Here is a 19068-nt window from a genome sequence, read left to right on the forward strand (position 1 = left end):
ACACCACTGAAGAAACTCACTACCTGTTTTTATGGTTCTCAGTAAAGTTCTCAATCACAGTGTCAATGTTGAGTGGAAATATTTCAGTGTGTAGGATTTAGTGACATTTAGTTACATTCAACTATTTGAATACATTATAGTCATCATGGTGACCCTATCTACAGCGAGTGTATGGTTTGTCTATTCTGGGTTACTGTAGAAACAGAGACTATAGCATTAGGATAGAGACAATGGAGGAAGAGGGAGTGAGAGAGGGAGAGGCTGTAGAGAAAGATGAGAAAGGGCAAAGAGGAATGAAACGAAAACAAAGTTGTGGCTGACGAGGACTTTAACACTGGACCAAGATCCAGATTCAAACTAACTGTTTTTTCCCCTTGACAGCTTCAGCAAATTAAGCTGCAACATTTTTTCTTAATCTTTCAGAAAACAAATATCATATGGGATATTTTGACTCATATTCTAAACTAAATTAACCTCATTTTTCTAAACAAATTTGAACAGAACATTTTTTAACAAAGCTGTAACAGCTGTTGTATTTTAGCATTACACACACCTCCAACCAACTCCAGTGCACTGTCTAAACCTCATGGGGGTTTTGTATGCCTAAATTGTCTTTGTTACTCTTGTTCACTTTTGGCAAAAGTGGAGTTCATTTCATTATTTTATAACGGTCCGAGAGGAGTGTTTATGGGAACACACCTGAGATTAGATTAGATTAAACTGTAAAATAGGCCACTACAACTATGCACAATGTCAATTTGAATTTTGGACATTTGTTTTATCAGCCTTGTGTGTTTTTTGAGAATGTCTAAACAATCCTTAACAGATAATAAAATGACTATGAACTCAAAAATGAACAAATAAAAAAAACAGGAATTTAGTTTCCTTCACATTTTTATTAGTTTGTGGGAACCATAACCATATATGGATTAACAGGAGGGATGTAAAGCCCAACTTCATATCCACAAACACAGATTTTAAGGTGCAGTAATTCAGAAAAGAACGGATCCTAAAACAGTGAAAAGCAATAAAATGTATAAAATGTAACAGCAGATAAATATAGCTACTTCCTACCTAACTGTATATAAAGCAGTAAAAACTAGCTCCTCCTGTAATATTATAGCACTCACAGAAGACATTCTTTTACTATTGATATGTAAGTACATTTTGCTGATAGCACTATTAGACTTTTGAATGCAGGACTTTGACTTTAACAGAGTATTGTTACATTGTTGTGTTGGTACATGTCCTTAAGTAAAGAATCTGAATACTTCTTCCACTTTTGATTTCTGGAGTAGTATCATAAAACCCCAGAGCCATCTGCTTCCTGTAGTTATAATGGATGGACTGAGAAAATGTTTTCTCTTGCAGAACTTTTTTGTGAATTAGAAATATCAGCTGCATGTAATGCAGCCGGGAAGAATATTGTACATTATGTCAGTGTACATAATATTTGCACAGCCTTGTTGAAACAATGACATACTCACTGGGATCAGTCAGGAGCTGAATTTCTGTCCGATGGCAATGCTGAAGAGTCTGAAGCTAGAAGCAGAAATTAAGTTCAGAGATGATTCAATTTGAAATCATATAATTATATAAGACAGGACTGGACATGATTTATTGATTACTAATGCTCAGGAGCACATAAAATTCTTCAATAAAACAAATATATAAATGTATATATTGTATAAAGCCAAACTTACTGTTTGCAGGTCTGAATCCTGAAATACAGATGAGACATTACAGTATTAGAAGTTAATCAGAATGTATGACAGAACACAAAATAAAATACATTTATAGGAAGAAATTCCTCATGAATGTCACAGATCTCTGCTCTGAATAAAAATGTAGGAGAGCAACTCTTTCACTTAGTATACACAGTACATCTGCTGAGGACCTCTGGGTTGTTTTGGCAGTAAAGTTACTGAACATGTTCAATCCAGTGGAGTAAAAATGGCTTCAATCACCATTATTGTTCCTTCTCCAGATGAAGAGTCCAGTGATGCAGAGTGCCAGCAGCAGCAGTCCTACAACAACTCCAATAACAGCACCAGCAGGAAACTCTGAGGGAGAAACTGGAGCCAAAACAGAACATTCACACTTTGTCTCTCCCACTGGAAGGAGATAAATATGTTTAGTTTACAGGATTCACTTTAGTATTGAAGTACGAAGAGCAGATTGTGTGAATAAGACAGTAAAGTGAGAAACAGAATGTATTTCAGTCACATGAAAAGTATAGTTCTGGATTCCTTTGACACTTCCATGTGTTTGAGAGCTCAGAGCTAAGAATCTTGTTTCCCACTTACATGCTTGTGTGTTGTACTGATGTCACTGTGTCCCCAGATATTAAAGAGGACTTTGAAGAGTACAACGCTGTCATAACTGATAGTTAACTGAGTTAACATCCGATCAACCCTTCTACTGTTGACAACAGCTACATAACAGTGGAGTTAACAACACAAGTTTTAGGAAATAACCTTTGTAGTTATGATGGAGGTCTAGCTTTAGTGGAGTCTTACCCCAGTTGGTCCTGATCACTGCTTTGTCCAGTCTGATAACGATGTTCTTCACACCAGAGAGCTGAAACACACAGTCGTACCTCCTCCAGTCTTCAGGTGTGACTGATGAAAGGTTCAGGTCAACACTCATCTGGAAGGATCCATCGTGGTTGGGGAGGATCTCTCCGTGGTCCACGTCCTCATGAAGCTCCACTCCATCTTTCCTCCACAACATTAAGGCACTGTCAGGGTAGAAACCTGTAGCGTGGCAGCTGACTGGAGAGGAGGGAGTCTTCTGGAGGAGAGACACTGAGGGAAGCTCTGGAGAGAGAGAGAGAGAGAGAGAGAGAGAGAGAGAGAGAGAGAGAGAGAGAGAGAGAAGGCGAAATACATCATTATTCTATTTATTTCTTCTATTTTTTAATTATTAATGCTTTGGCAATACTGTCTTTGTTACACTCATGTTATTAAAGCACATTCAATTAGGGTGGCTGTGGGTCAGAGGAAGTGCAGGTCATCCACTAAGGTTGTTGGTTCGATCCCCGGCTCCTCCCGCCACATGTCGAAGTATCCTTGAGCAAGATACTGAACCCCAAATCGATGTGCATCGCTGTGTGAATGTTTATGAATGCGTTACTTTCCGTTTGATGGCCTTTGCCATCGCTGAGTGAATGTGTGTGAAAGGGCTTTGAGTGGTCGGAAGACTAGAAAGGCGCTATACAAGTACAGGTCCATTTACCAATTGAAAATAAATTGCGAGGGAGAAGAATGGATAGGGGGTAGAGAAAGACAAAAAAGGGAAAAAACAAGGGAAATGATATTAAAGAACCTTATGAGGGAGGGATCAAGATGAGAAACAGACAGAGAGAGAAGCAATTAAAGACATATGTGAGTTGCTGCACGTATCTGCATCATGAGAAACTTTACGTTCAGGTACGTTAAGTAGCCCATGCTCGCAGTTTAGAGCCCACACAGAATTACCAGTAACTAAATCCAACCAAAACCCCACAGAGACTGTGTCCCCTGACCACTTCAATTATTTAAAGAGGAAGTTAACAGAAGAAGAGTTAATCATGAAAACATAATAAGAATTAAAACCAACTCTGCAACAGCACAAAATAAAAGGATAAAATGTGGACTCTTAACGTCACATCAATAACAGTTAGGGACTATATCTGCTAAATTGAAAGCCTTCAACAAACAGATGAACTAAATGAGTTAGTTAATTTATCAACCTACAGTGTATTTGTATTTAGTCAGGGACTAATCGGGAGAGAACACCTGCACATTAAAGTCCTTCATAAAATCCACACACACATATATAATTTGTTTAATTTCTTTCCTCTTGAAAAAAGAGATTGAGAAACTGTGTAAACTTATATAACTCATGTTGACTTTGTCAGCTTTGATTGAAAGTAATGTCAGCTCATCCAAAAATGTCAGCCACTACTAATTGGTTAGGGCTAAAAAGCAGATTATAGGAACTTTGTTGTGTTCTTGAAACTAATTCAGGTCATGTGATTTTACCTGTTCTCTGCAGAGAGCTGTTGCCATAGTCCACATACTTCATCAGCCACTCAGGACAAACCTTAATGAGGTAATTATTGTTGAGTTTGCTTCTAGTTTTCTCAGCATCCCATATCTGTTTGGTGGTGACAGCCTGAGGTTTCAGAGCGATCCATGTCAATGTCTTCAGGTCAAAAGATATGAAGTCTTCTCCATCATAACCAAACTGCATAAAACCATTAACCTCTCCAGTCTCATCATCCCACTCACATCCAAACATCTCCTGTAAAATGTGGACACCTGAGAGAGAGACAGAGACAGAAACAGAGACAGTAATTAACAATGTACAGAATACAGATGAAATCTCCAGTGGAAAGATGATCTTATAAATATTGTGCATTGTGTGACACTTGTGTCTTGTGGTGTGATCATGATTCAAGAGCAGATAATCAGTGCACTTTATCTGAGTGATGAAACCCAATTTATTTTCCACAGCTAAAAGTTACAATAGTAACTACTGTTGTATGAATTGACAGATGACTGTCAGTGGCAGTATACAAAGTGGGTATGTTGAATTATATGCACATTAAACTCTTATTAAAACAAAGTCACACCTGTGTGACACCTGCAGTCTCAGATGCAGTCCAAGCTCAAATTCATTAATATGCACATGTTAGCTATCCTATATCTGTGTGTCAAACAACAAACCAGGCTGCAAATCATTTTAGTAGTAAAAGTAAAATATAATATACATAAATACTTTACCTTCAGTTTGGTTGAGGCGCTGCTTAAAATTCTGAATCCTGATTTTAAAGAAGTTTGGCTCACTCTGAAAACACTCCTGAGTGTACCACTTAAAGTACTGAGGATAATCTTCAAATACTTCTTTCATCCAGTCCTGTTTTGGTTCTAATATCTTTTTGTTGCCGTCGCAGTAAACAACCAGACTTCCATCAACCTCAACAGCTGCCACAAACTCTGATAAGTTTGGGACTCCACTGGATCCAGTTAGAAAATACTTCAGAGAGTGTTTCACTGCAGGACAAACACAGTTTATACATTCAGTAAAGACCCATCATGAATCTGATATATTAAGTTAGTAGCCTATGATTCAATTAAAATATACACTGATCAGCCATAATATGACCAACTGGACACCCTGGTGGTCATAATGTTATTCCAACACACTGTGTGTTCTGACCCCTTTCTATCAGAACCAGCATTAATTGTTTCAGCAGTTTGAGTTACAGTAGCTCGTCTGTTGGATCGATCCAACGTTGACTTGAGGACAAAATGTTCACTTGCTGCCTGATATATCCCACCCGCTGACTGGGGCAGTGGTGTGAATACCAATGGTGCAGCCTGGGCTCAGCTGATTATAAGGGCCCAGGAGGGACAGCACCAATTGTGTCTGTGTGTGGGCCCTTTCACGTCTTCACATACGGAGTCCAGCAGTGACTAGTAGCTCGAGCAGCACAGGACAAGAAAGACTCAGTGGATTGGCTTTACTCTTAATAGAGAATAGCAGAGCGAGGAATTTGGACTTGAGCAGTGTTGTTAATGACTTTGCTGAGTGAAAGGTCCGTAGGATGACTTTAAATGAGTCGGCGTCTGTTATGGAGTGGGGTCAGGGATTTAAATTACCTCTCAAATAGAATTAGAAAATGCTGACTGTAATCTGTGTCTGTGATAACAGGCTGCTGTGTCATTGATGATGAATGATGATTAATGAATTGTTTCTTCATTAATTGTGTGCTCAGATCCCATTATCCATTAATTCATACTGTGTAGGCCTATGAAGCGTTGCTGTGCTTTTCTTGATCGCTATTTGCTCTGTGGTTATGTAACTCTGATTTGCGTGCTATTTGGGGCGGGGGCCACAAGAAAAACATTTGCACCGGGTCCAATTACAAATATGTTACGCTGCTGGAGAGGTGCCATGATAACGAGAGAATCAGTGTTACTTCACCTGTCAGTGGTCACCCTGTAACGGCTGATCGGTGTATAACGGTCTTATGAAGTTTAAGTAAAAGTGAAACTAAAGTGCTGTTTTCTGGAGCTACAGGAGCCAAATGCACTCTGCGGCTCACGTTATCGCAGTCAAATGCAGAGCCGAGTGGAAAGTGATGCAAAGAGCTTAGAGTTCAAATGTGATCTTACCTGCTGATGAAACGTGACAGAAGAGAAGCAACAAAAATAACGTTTTCATCTTGATTTGATAAAGTCGGGTGGGTAACGGACCGAGCTGCGGCTTCCTCCTGGCGGACAGAAGTGGGAGTCTTTCTGTTGGTAGGGGCTGTACAAGAGTTATTGAGGTCGGGAGGAGGGATGATGAATCATTTCAATATTAAAATATATGTTATACACAAAGTATAACATACATGGATGAGATTTCAGCAAACCTGTTTTTTTTATCACAGATAAAAGGACAAGCAAATATTCATTTAAAGTTTTAAACAATTTTATATTTAGAAGGAGTAACAAATAAAAACTGACCATATGACAAAGCTAAAGAGACAGAGAGAATAATCATATAAAACAAAATAAACTCAGCTCAGCTTTATTAATTTTCACCTTTTCTTTCTGCTTTTCCTTCCTTGGAGCGCTATCTATAGTTACTGACCACTGCAGACCGGGAACACCCCACTGGAGCTGCAGATTTGGAGACAAACCCTGAAATCCTTACAAGGTACACCCTCATTATGGTTTTCCTGATATTTGAACTCACTCACACACTTACAGCACTTACAAGTCAAGTCAAATTTGATATTCATATAGATATATTTATATATTATATTTATAATCTGTGCAACTCAACACACTCTCTTTAATGAATAAATAAAAGAAACATCAATAAGATTACCAAAGGAGTTTTATTAGTTCATCAAAAGTAGAATAAATAACATCTGGATTAACAGGAGGGATTTAAAACACACACACACACACACACACACACACACACACACACACACACACACACACACACACACACACAGAGAAAACAGACTTACCCTAACCATAACCCATAACGCACAAAATGTAAGGTGCAGTACTTCATGCAAGAACAGATAATAAAAAACAGTAAACATGAAACAAATAACCATAAAATGATCTGTGATATATACACATTCAGAGTGTTAAAAAGCAGTTCCAGAAGATCTCAGAGGCCCCACAGTTTGATATTGCACAAGCAGCTCAGTGGTATATGTTGGGGCTAAGACATTCAGATTGATAGATTTGATTTTGTGACACAGTTGAAAGACAGTAGTTTACAATGGAGTTTAATGCAGACAGAGGATTCATTAGTGTGTTTCCAAAGTGGAAACATCAAACAGAAATCCATCATGTGATAACTAAAGGGCTGAACATGACTGTGTCTCTCTCTACATTAATGCTTCTGTCAGCTCTGACTGACACTTAAAAAAGACTTTTACAAATTAGAAACAAGTACTCTGTAGAAAATAAAAGGTTTTGATGCCGCAGTAACATCACTGGAGTCCTCTTTTAATCTTCACTCTTTTAATCTGTCAAATCAAATTAAAAAATGAAAAGTTAAAAAAATATTAGAAACTTATTAGAGTTCATATTGGACATTATTCATTTTAATTTAAGTAAAGTCATTCATCTGTTTCTGGCAGCACTGAAATTTGACTATCTTATGGTACTTTATATTTGACTTGTGTCTTGAAATGAATACAATATGTGTGTATAAGAACTAGATTTTTTGTCCTTTAACACTCCCAACCTAGGGTTCCCGGCCCCCACTAGGGGTCACCAAAGCTTCACAGGGGTTGCAACACCTTCAAGTTCAATCAGTGACCACCTGTATTGTGTATCTTAACACATGTTGACATATTGGACCTACTAGTATTTGTTTGATTGTAATGAGGAAAATGAAGCTCTGATACAGGAAGAGCCTTTAAGATCCATGGCCCTTTCCTACACAAGTCTTATTTCAACAGACCTGACCCAACAATCCATAATGTAATGATGCTGCATTACGTATTTGCTCAATAAAATGCAATCAGTTTTTCTCCATTATGTAATAACACGCACATTTAAACAGCTTGAACACAATATGTAATAATTTCCCCCACATTTTATAATAATGATTATATATTGCAGTTGTTATTACAAAATGCTGGAGCTGCACTTTTTTATGATGCAATGTAATAATACGTTGCATTACTGGATGTATTCCTCAGTACACATTTTATATTTTTAACATAAACTTTCCCCTGTTGGGATGTACTTGTTGTGCCAGTTGTTAAAACTTAGAATTAATCCCACCTGCGTATAGTCATTGTGAAATTGCCTGAATGCACGCTGAAGAAGGACATATTGCCCAAAGCATCTGTGTGGTAATGTTAAAGAGTTAGATGGGAGTGCTTTCCTTCATAACATACATTTCTCAAATACCTATATATACATATGACCTGTGGCACCCCGTTTGGCTTTACAGTTGACTCTGATGTTAGTCTAAATAGCCACATAAAGACAAGACCAGCTTTTTATCATCTTACAAATACAGACAAACTCAGGGACTTCAGACCATCAGAAAGCTTCAGCTTATTCAAAATGCAGTAGAGTTCTTACGGGGGCCGAGGTTAGACCACATCATCCTAGTTGTTAAGTCAGGTTTGTCAGCTGCACAGACAAAGATGAGCAGTGGCCATAGTCAAGGTACAGACTAACAAAAGCTGTTTATTGTACTATTTTTTTAAATCTCCATCAGTTCAAATCACTGATTTCCTTGTAAAAAGTTAAACCTGATTGACGTACTTCTATTTATTCACATTTGATGTCCTTATTCAGTAGACTGTAAGACGAAACTCTTGCAAATGAACTCATTCCCATATATCATTAAAGGATCGTGAGAAATTTCCAATTCTAGGAGGCGCTTAATACTGTTTCCTGAGGTCGGGTTCAGGGGTCCCAGAGATGTTCAGGGGTTGTGGGGAGTAACACATTTATAAAAATGACCAGGGGAGAAAGAACCAAAGACAGTTTACTTAAATCCAAATAATGATTTTTATTATCAGTTAACAGAAAATTGATACTTACAACAATAAAACGGTTGGAGTAAGCCATTTGTTCCTCGTAAACTCAGATCAAGAAATGTTTCCATCACATTCAGAGATTAAATTCTTGTCATTGACGTCAATACAACACAAGGGACAGAAGCAGTCTGTTAAAAAGTATTTAAGGAGTTACCCAAAAACAAACACTGTATCAAGATCCTAAATTAACATCATTTTACTTAATATTTAAACATAGTATTTCAACACACCTGTGAGCGCTGCTGTCTTTTAGCATTATACTGTACATCACAATGAGTCGCTCACTTGAGTGCACTGTCTAAACCTCATGGAGGTTTTGTAAAATCCCATGAAACAAATATTGTGATCAATCAACTGTGTGCATGCATGTGTAGGCCTACGTGTTACATACTGTACAAGCAAGTCAGTGATATATGTTGGGACTAAGCCATTCAGTGATCTTTATACACTGAGATTTTGTGACACAACTGGAAGACAACAGGGGTTCAGTTCAGTCATTAGTAGTGCAGTGTTTTAAAAGAAGCATTGAAAGAAACATCATACAGTCCATGATGTGAGAAATAAAGGGTTGGATATGACTGTGTCTCCCATGACTGGACTTCTTCCTAATTACCAAAGAAAGATGAGTTCTAGTACCTAATAATATAAATTATACTATAATATAAAAAAGTCTTCTACAAATGAGAATAAAGTGCTCTCTGGAAAAGAAATGGTTTGGATGCCACGGTAACGTCATTGGAGTTCTCTTTTATCTTCAGTGGGAACCTGTAAAAACAGATTAATAAATGAAAAGAGAAATCAAAGTTCATGCTAAGTTTATACTAAGTGATTATCTGTTTCTGACAGTGGTGGAACTTCATTTTATTTTTATTTTATGCTACTTTATACTTCTATATATAAACTGTACATAAAGCAGTAAAAACTAGCTCCACCTGTAATATTGTATCATTTTTCATCATAACAAATACTTTTAATACAGTAGGATTTTGAATGCAGGACTTTGACTTGTAACAGAGTATTCTTACATTGTTGTGTTGGTACATGTACTTAAGAAAAGGATCTGAAAACTTTTTCCACTTTTGATTTCTGGAGTAGTATCATAAAACCCCAGAGCCATCTGCTTCCTGTAGTTATAATGGATGGACTGAGAAAATTCTTTCTCATGCAGAATGTTTTTGTGAATTAGAAACATCAGCTGCATGTAATTCAGGTGGGAAGAATATTGTACATTATGTCAGTGAACATAATATGTGCACAGCCTTGTTGAAACAATGACATACTCACTGTGATCAGTCAGGAGCTGGAGTTTTGTCCAATGGCAATGAGGAATCTGAAGCTAGAAGCAAAAAGTGAAATAAATTTAAATTATATAATTATAAATGAGAGACAGGAATGTATGAAGATGAATGATTGATTATTAATACTCAGGAGTAAATAATGACAGTCACATTAAAGTCTTCATAATAAAATAATAAAACAAATATATTTTGTTTTTCATAAAAAAAAACTTACTGTTTGCAGCTCTGAATCCTGAAATACAGATGAGAGATTAACAAAGTTAAATCAGAATGTATGACAGGACACAAAATAAAACACATTTATAGGAAGAAATTCCTCATGAATATCACCGATCTCTGCTCTGAATAAAAATGTAGGAGAGCAACTCTTTCACGTAGTATATACAGTATAGTAAAGTACATAACATGTTCAATCCAGTGGAGTAAAAATGGCTTCACTCACCATTATTGTTCCTTCTCCAGATGAAGAGTCCAGTGATGCAGAGTGCCAGCAGCAGCAGTCCTACAACAACTCCAATAACAGCACCAGCAGGAAACTCTGAGGGAGAAACTGGAGCCAAAACAGAACATTCACACTTTGTCTCTCCCACTGGAAGGAGATAAATATGTTTAGTTTACAGGATTCACTTTAGTATTGAAGTATGAGGAGCAGATTGTGTGAATAAGACAGTAAAGTGAGAAACAGAATGTATTTCAGTCACATGAAAAGTATAGTTCTGGATTCCTTTGACACTTACATGTGTTTGAGAGCTCAGACCTTAGAATCTTGTTTCCCACTTACATGCTTGTGTGTTGTACTGATGTCATTGTGTCTCCAGATATTATTGAGGACTTTGATGAGTATAACGTTTTCATAACTGATAAAAATGACGGCCAAAACTATGAAAATATGACTCAAGTTGTAAACCAGATTAATACTCAATCTGAGGATTAAGATGTAAAATTAGAGTAAAGAGTAAACATCCGATCAACCCTTCTACAGTTGACAACAGCTACATAACAGTGGAGTTGACAACACAAGTTTTAGAACATAACCTTTGTAGTTATGATGGAGGTCTAGCTTTAGTGGACAGACAAAACTATTTCCAGTCTTACCCCAGTTGGTCCTGATCTCTGCTTTGTCCAGTTTGGTGACGATGTCGTTCTTCACACCAGAGAGCTGAAACACACAGTCGTACCTCCTCCAGTCTTCAGGTGTGACTGATGAAAGGTTCAGGTCAACACTCATCTGGAAGGATCCATCGTGGTTGGGGAGGATCTCTCCGTGGTCCACGTCCTCATGAATCTCCTCTCCATCTTTCCTCCAGAACATCAAGGCTCTGTCAGGGTAGAAACCTGTAGCGTGGCAGCTGACTGGAGAGGAGGGAGTCTTCTGGAGGAGAGACACTGAGGGAAGGTCTGGAGAGAGAGAGAGAGAATGTGGCAGCAAAGTACTCAAACACAGTGTCAATATTCAGTGGAACTATTTCTATTTTGAAACACTGAAACTCTGTAAACTGATTTAAGTCATACTAAAACACTGACTGTCACAGTATCAGCTTTAATTGAAAGTAACCTCAGAGCACCCAAAAATGTCTCTACTGACTGGTTAGGACTAAATCAAATCTTACTGCACAGAAAACTGTCATAAGGTAATGTCACACTGATTGATGTGATCATACAATGGCAGTTCAGTCTGAGCAGATTATAGGAACATTGTTGAGTTCATGAAACTAAATCAGGTCATGTGATTCTACCTTTTCTCTGCAGAGAGCTGTTTCCATAGGCCACATACTTCTTCAACCACTCAGGGAAAATCTCAGTGAGGTAATTCTCATTGTATTTTATTCTAGCTTTGTCAGTATCCCATCTCAGTTTGGTGGTGACAGCCTGAGGTTTCAGATTGATCCATGTCAATGTCTTCAGGTCAAAAGATATGAAGTCTTCTCCATCATAACCATACTTATTAAAGCCATTAACCTCTCCAGTCTCATCATCCCACTCACATCCACTCATCCTCTGTAAAACATGGACACCTGAGAGAGAGACAGAGACAGAGACTGTAATTAACAACGATGTACAGATGAAGATGATCTCACAGATATTGGGCAGTGTGTGTTGCACTTCTATTTTCATCTTCATCTCGTGGTGTGTTCATGATTCAAGAGCAGATAAGTGTACTTTTTCTTTATATGAGTGATGAAACCCAATTTCTGTTACACATTCTTTTCTTTTGTCGACCATGAACTACAACATCCCTGGTCGGGCCAGCTGAAGACTTTTGTTGTGTCTGTCTCCCCCTCATTTTCCTTATTCCCTTAACTGCTGCTTTCTAATGAAGGCATACAATTAAAATAAAATGTCACCTGCTAAAACACCTGCAGCATTGGATGCAGTTGAGTGACCACACAAGACTGACCAGGAACTCATTGAAACATAGTTATTGTGTAACTTCTATTACTAACTGGGAAAGGTGGGAAGCTGCCAAACTTCAGGGAGCCTGAAAGCTCCGGGCTTATTGCAACCCTTGTTGTGTCATCTAGTAGTAAAAGGCCTTTTAGAGCCAGGTATGACAGTTGCTTTCTACTGACTGCAAAACTTTAGTGCTTGATGAGAAACACCGGACTGGCTACTTTCATTAGTCTAGAGAGGTGGATAAAGTTAGTTCCAAATGTTCCAGATACAATATCAGAATCGTACGTAGTTAGTATGTTATTATTACAACACAAAACTCGAGTGTGAAGGTGTGATTCTTGGACTGAAACCTGTACAGATGGATGTTAAGCCCCTTCAGTCAAATTATTTGAAGAAATCAATGAAGAAAGTGAAGGCTGTACTTTTTCTGTGTGTGTTTGTAATCGTGAGGATATTTTGACTATAGATGGATGTTTTGAATTTCTCAGTATGATGAGTAGTTTGTGTTGGACAGAGCAAACAAGTCTAACCAGGACCTGAGTTATGGATTACATGCTGACTGGCAGCTAGTGGTTCCAGGTTTTCAAAGCAATGTGATGGCGGTCTATTTACTTTACAACTAAGATGCAGAACAGTTTAACAGTAAACAGTGAAATATAACATAGTGGGCTACATACTGTACCTCCACTTTGGTTGAAGCGCTGCTTCAAATTATTAATTCTGGCTTTGAAGAAGAGTGGCTTCTCTGAACACTCTGTAGTGTACAACTCGAAGTGCTGAGGATCATCTTCAAATAATTTTTTCACCCAGTCCTGTTTTGGTTCTACTATCTTTTTGTTGCTGTCGCAGTAACCGGACAGAATATCATCAACCACTCCAGCAGCCACAAACTCTGGGAAGTTTGGGACTCCAGAAGATCCAGTGAAGATAAACTTCAGGGAGTGTTTCACTGCAGGACAAACAAGGTTTAATACATTTATACACACACACATAATTTAAATATGATGTATGCTATTCAGAATGATTCACATTCCCAACATACAGTCTTATCAAGTTGAAGTGAAAGTGAAACTAAATTCTTGTTTGTCTTTAGCAAAATGCAATAAAATAAATATGTTAAATGTGATCTTACCTGCTGATGAAACGTGACACAAGAGAATCAACAAAAAGACGTGTTTCATTGTGTTTTTGGTTAAGACTTGTGGGTAAAGAGGAAGCTGGGTCGCTGTGGTTTCTACTGTTCATTTCCTCCCGTCTAGATAACTGTAACTCTCTCTAAACGTGCCTCAGTCAAGCTTCGTTAAATCGTTTACAGTTAGTCCAAAATGCAGCCGCCACACTTTTAACCAGAACCAGCCGTCGGTCCCACATTACTCCTGTTCTCACATCCCTTCATTGGCTTCCGGTAGAATTTAGAATCAACAATAAGATCTTACTTATTACATATAAGGCACTTCATGACCTTTCCCCCAGTTACACTTCTCTCTTGTCTTATCTTCCTTTGTTTGTATTTACATGCTCCCTATGCTTGTTTGATTGGTTATGGTTATACCCTTATGTATATGTCTTGTTTGTAAAGCACTTTGGATCTCTGTTTCAAAAAGGTGCTATATAAATATAGCTTTACTTACTTACTTACTTACATACTGTAATGTGAGCCGCCGAGTGCGGAACCGTGGTAAAGGGAGCCGCTGTCAGAATGTCGTTGCGCCTAAAGGTTTATTACGGTAAGTGAGGCCAAAAAGATGCATATACGCGTTTTCTGTCATGTCGCAAACCATATGTACAATTTGAGCTTATTTTACTGTACTGTTTGTTTGTTTGTTTGTTGGTTTGTTTAGATAATTAAGGGAAATTTTTGTTTTACTAATCATCATGAATTCCTCATATTGGGACTTAAACTACATCAGTAAACTTAAAAAAAAAATAGTAAACTACATTAGTAAAGCACATTCATATTTGATGTCAGTAACAATATTTATTATGTAGGCTTTTTGGACAATGCATTTATGAATTATTTTACTGTAACATATCACACAAATTATTAATTTTTTAATGCAGCACTTGAACAACAGTATTACAGATGTAATGATAACACACAGGCTTCTTGGACTTTTATTGCTCACCTATGAGACTAAAAGCATTAAAATCAGAGAGGTGTTGTGGTGCTTTGGCTCCAGTCGTGAAGGGCTGCTGTTGCCACCAGATGTCACTGTGCTGCTGCATTTGAAGCCCCAAAGCTCCAGACGGCTTCATCCACCTCTCACTAGTTGTGACTTCACTAAGAACGAGTGATATGTATTGGAGCAAGAGCATCCATTACTAATGATCTTAAAACAATCTATTTGTGACAAACTGGTGAAAATACAGCCTCTCTTTTTATCACTCTCAAAGACACCACCTCCCTCAACAAATGCTAGTTTCCCCTTCAACCATCGTCCCCTTTATGCTACTTCCAACAACAACAACAACAAAAATCAGTCATAAATTCATGAAAAAAAAGTTTAAAAAAAAAGATTATTCATTTGTATGATGAATTGTGGAAGAATTCAACAGCCTCACTGCCTGAGGGAAGAAGCTGCTCTGCAGTCTGGTGGTCCGGCAGCAGAAGCTTCTGTACCTCTTCCCAGATGGCAGCAGGGTGTGTCTGGGGTGGGTGCTGTCTTTTAGTATCCTTTGGGCTCTGTGCAGGCATCTCACCTCAGCAGTATCACTGATGCTGGGCAGCTGAGTACCAATGATCTTCTGGGTGGTTTTAATCACCCGCTGCAGTGTCCAGAGTGCTGAGTTGACCGAGGGAGAATGTGTTGTTGAATGCTGAGCTGAAGTCATCCTACACCACAAACTGTACAGTGATATCACTCTTCTCAGCTGTCAGTCCTATAAACTGGCATCAGGACATGTGTGCTCACATCAACTTTGGACTAAAGAAAACTCACTGTGCATAACTGATCATAAAGTTCCAAGAAAACAGCCACCGTCAACATGTTTCACACTACGTACAAAGTGAATGTCACATATAAATGGAAATAGTCTCAAACACAAGGTTTAACATACTTTAAAGATTTCAACAAAAGCTTTAATTACAGATGAAAATAATATACAAGCAGAATATTTATAATAAGTTTTGATCATATTCTATATTGGGTAGAAGGAATTATGAATCAATGGATTATTCTGAGCAAACAGGACTTTGTCTCTGAAAAGATGAAAATTATTTTAGGATTTCACAAAATAATTTATTCAATATTTGAACACACCTTATCGTATTTGAGTGTAAGCCAAATTCTGATATCACAAATGCAAATGCAAACACATCTACCTGCTTGGTTTGATATCATTAGAGGTAATTTTGTGAACCACAAACCTGAAGAGACGGAGAGAATAATCACATAAAACAGAATTAACTTCATCAGAAATATTTGGAAAGTTCAATTCAACGAAGGTTATAACATTGTAACAGTACCTGAGGATTCTGATTTCAATGAGATCTAAAATATTCACAATCTTACAACATTTTAACAGATGGCTGCTTTTAAAGGATTATTCCTTCAATTTATTTTCTAATGTGAGCATCAATGCCTTATTTAGCTAGTTTTCCTCTTTATAATCTCTAATCTTTATCTACCGTTGGTCGTAGGAAACCAGCTCTTTGTCAGATATTTTCTTTGCAGCTTTAAAGTGATTCAGAGGTTTTACAGTGAACGACAAAACAATATTAAACTGCTTTAACTGGAGGTGTTGGGTTCACTGTTTTGTTGTCCCACATGACGTCACTGTGTGCAGGGTGGTGTGTTTGCTCGTGATGTTTCTGGATTCAGTTTCTCAGAGAGCTCAGTGCTGTTTTCAGGAGCTGCAAGGTCAGAAACACACTGTTAGTCCTCTTCTCCTGCACTGAACTACCTCAGCTCACAATGTAAAGAACGTGTCAGAGACAATAGAATAAAAACAAGTTCTACTTACGACGTGGAGGGCGATTGGCTGAAATAAGAAGAAAAGATCAGAAGAGTTTAAAATGCCAGAAAACCTTTTGTCTCATTTTCCCTTCTGAATGTAATTCTGTCATATAAAGTGAAACTCTTTAGATTCATATGTTATTAAAGGTTTCAACTCGGCTCATTCTAGTCTCTCACCTTTCTTCTTTTTGTAAACGATAAATCCAATCGCAGCAATGAGGACGACAGCAAGAACAACCACTGTAGCAGTAATCGGGATGGTGATGTTACTGGGCTCCTCTGCTCAGCAAAAAACAACACAAATAAACAAAAATGATCACAACATGTGAAGATGAAGCAGGTTAGAAAAGATCTATCCATCTGTTCATCACACATTCACATTGTGAATAGAGTATAACACAGTAGTCACTGGTGTGTGTGAGCAGAAATATACAGCATTTAAAGGACACAGCTTACTTCAGCTTACAGGGAAAATCTCAGTAACTAACTTCTCATTGTATTTTATTCCAGCTTTGTCAGTATCCCACATCAGTTTGATGGGTACAGCCTGAGGTTTCAGAGCGATCCATGTCAATGTCTTCAGGTCAAGAGATATGAAGTCTTCTCCATCATAACCAAACTGATTAAAACCATTAACCTCTCCAGTCTCATCATCCCACTCACATCCCAATATGTCCTGTAAAATGTGGATACCTGAGAGAGACAGAGACAGAAACAGAGACAGTAATTAACAATGTACAGAATACAGATGAAATCTCCAGTGGAAAGATGATCTTATAAATATTGTGCATTGTGTGACACTTGTGTCTTGTGGTGTGATCATGATTCAAGAGCAGATAATCAGTGCACTTTATCTGAGTGATGAAACCCAATTTATTTTCCACAGCTAAAAGTTACAATAGTAGCTACTGTTGTATGAACTGACAGATGACTGTCAGTGGCAGTATACAAAGTGGGTATGTTGAATTATATGCACATTGAACTCTTATTAAAACAAAGTCACACCTGTGTGACACCTGCAGTCTCAGATGCAGTCCAAGTTCAAATTCATTAATATGCACATGTTAGCTATCCTATATCTGTGTGTCAAACAACAAACCAGGCTGCAAATCATTTTAGTAGTAAAAGTAAAATATAATATACATAAATACTTTACCTTCACTTTGGTTGAGGTGCTGCTTCAAATTATGAATCACCACTTTGAATGGGTTTGGCCCTCTCTCAAAACACTGCTGAGTGTACCACTCAAAGTGCTGAGGATCATCTTCAAATACTTTTGTCATTCAGTTTTGGTTCTAATATCGTTTTGTTGCCAATCGCAGTAAACGACCAGACTTCCATCAACCTCAGCAGCTGCCGCAAGCTCTGATATGTTTGGGACTGTTTTGAGAAGGCTCAACCACATCAGGAAGAAGCAGGGGCCAGCGGCGAGGGACCAGCAGACAACACCAGAAGCAAGACAAAGCTGGAGGACGGACAGAAGAAAGAGACAGTTTGGTATGACACCGCCTCTGAACTGCTGTGCCTAATGGTAGAGGTAGCGGGACCTGGAGGTGTGATGTTGGTCCATCGTCCTTGGACAGAGACAGACCTCATCGACGCCGTCGCTCACCTGCCCCGGCCAGAAAATGAATTTGAACATTTCTGCAGAGACTATAGGCCAACCATGAGAGAAATACAAAGGATGTTGCAAAAGAACTTTGGGACTCATTATCACAGAATCAGGGGCTATTTCACTGAAGCCAGAATGCCCCTGCGTATGAAAAATCCAACATGGGATGATGATGACAACCAAGGATATCAGGACTCAATAACAGCACTCTGCACAGAGATTCAGACCACGTTCCCAGTTCCACAAGACATGACCGCTCTGGAACTGATGAATCAGGGCTCAGACGAGGCTGTGGGCGTATTCCTGGCGCGCCTCACTACTGCCTTTGACTGTCATAGCGGCATGCAGCGCCCAAATACAATGGGAGGCTCCCCACTCACAGCTTATGAATCAGACTCGAAAAGCCTTTTTCTAAGCAGAATGCACCCCTCAATGGCAGATGCATGCCATTTTTCTCCTTACCGTTCATCCTGAAAGTCAATATTGGTTTGCATTCACCTTTCAGGGGCGTAGCTACACCTGGACCAGATGTGCACAAGGGTACTCGGAAAGTCCAATGTATTTTCATCAGCAGCTGAGCCTAAATTTGCAAAATTTTGAATTTCCATCAGGTTCTGTCTTATTAGCTCATGTAGAACACCTTATGGTGGCCAGCCCCTCAGAGGAGGCATGCAAAACAGACACGGTTGCACTATTAACATTTCTGGCTAACAGTGGTCACAAAGCCAGCTTGTCTAAATTGTA

At 38.4% G+C, this 19068-nt stretch overlaps 2 protein-coding genes and 1 long non-coding RNA gene across 4 annotated transcripts in view; 1 reads left to right on the forward strand and 2 right to left on the reverse strand.

Moving 5' to 3' along the window:
* The window catches only part of LOC127357474 (uncharacterized), a 132824-nt gene that overhangs the window by 69829 nt on the left and 43927 nt on the right, over positions 1-19068 (reverse strand). The gene's annotated exons all lie outside the window — the stretch shown is intronic.
* Positions 1-19068, forward strand: part of LOC127357504 (uncharacterized) — an 84308-nt gene that overhangs the window by 46591 nt on the left and 18649 nt on the right. The window lies entirely within an intron of this gene.
* On the reverse strand, positions 11767-14381 carry LOC127357497 (major histocompatibility complex class I-related gene protein). Its single transcript, XM_051389728.1, has 3 exons — positions 13889-14381; positions 13439-13705; positions 11767-12377 (listed from the first exon to the last, which is right to left on the reverse strand). The coding sequence occupies exons 1-3, from the start codon at positions 13935-13937 to the stop codon at positions 12085-12087; spliced, it is 609 nt and encodes a 202-aa protein (XP_051245688.1). The 5' UTR covers positions 13938-14381; the 3' UTR covers positions 11767-12084.

This window comes from Dicentrarchus labrax, unplaced genomic scaffold (genome assembly GCF_905237075.1).
Source record: "Dicentrarchus labrax unplaced genomic scaffold, dlabrax2021, whole genome shotgun sequence".
NCBI classification, from domain to species: domain Eukaryota; kingdom Metazoa; phylum Chordata; class Actinopteri; family Moronidae; genus Dicentrarchus; species Dicentrarchus labrax.

Excerpts from the sequence above, each read along its gene's own strand:
- LOC127357497 (XM_051389728.1), bottom strand. The coding sequence starts at position 13,937 with ATGAAACACGTCTTTTTGTTGATTCTCTTGTGTCACGTTTCATCAGCA. Across the intron at positions 13,706-13,888 it reads GTGTCACGTTTCATCAGCAG|TGAAACACTCCCTGAAGTTT; the intron begins GTAAGATCACAT and ends TTTGTCCTGCAG. Across the intron at positions 12,378-13,438 it reads GCGCTTCAACCAAAGTGGAG|GTGTCCATGTTTTACAGAGG; the intron begins GTACAGTATGTA and ends TCTCTCTCTCAG.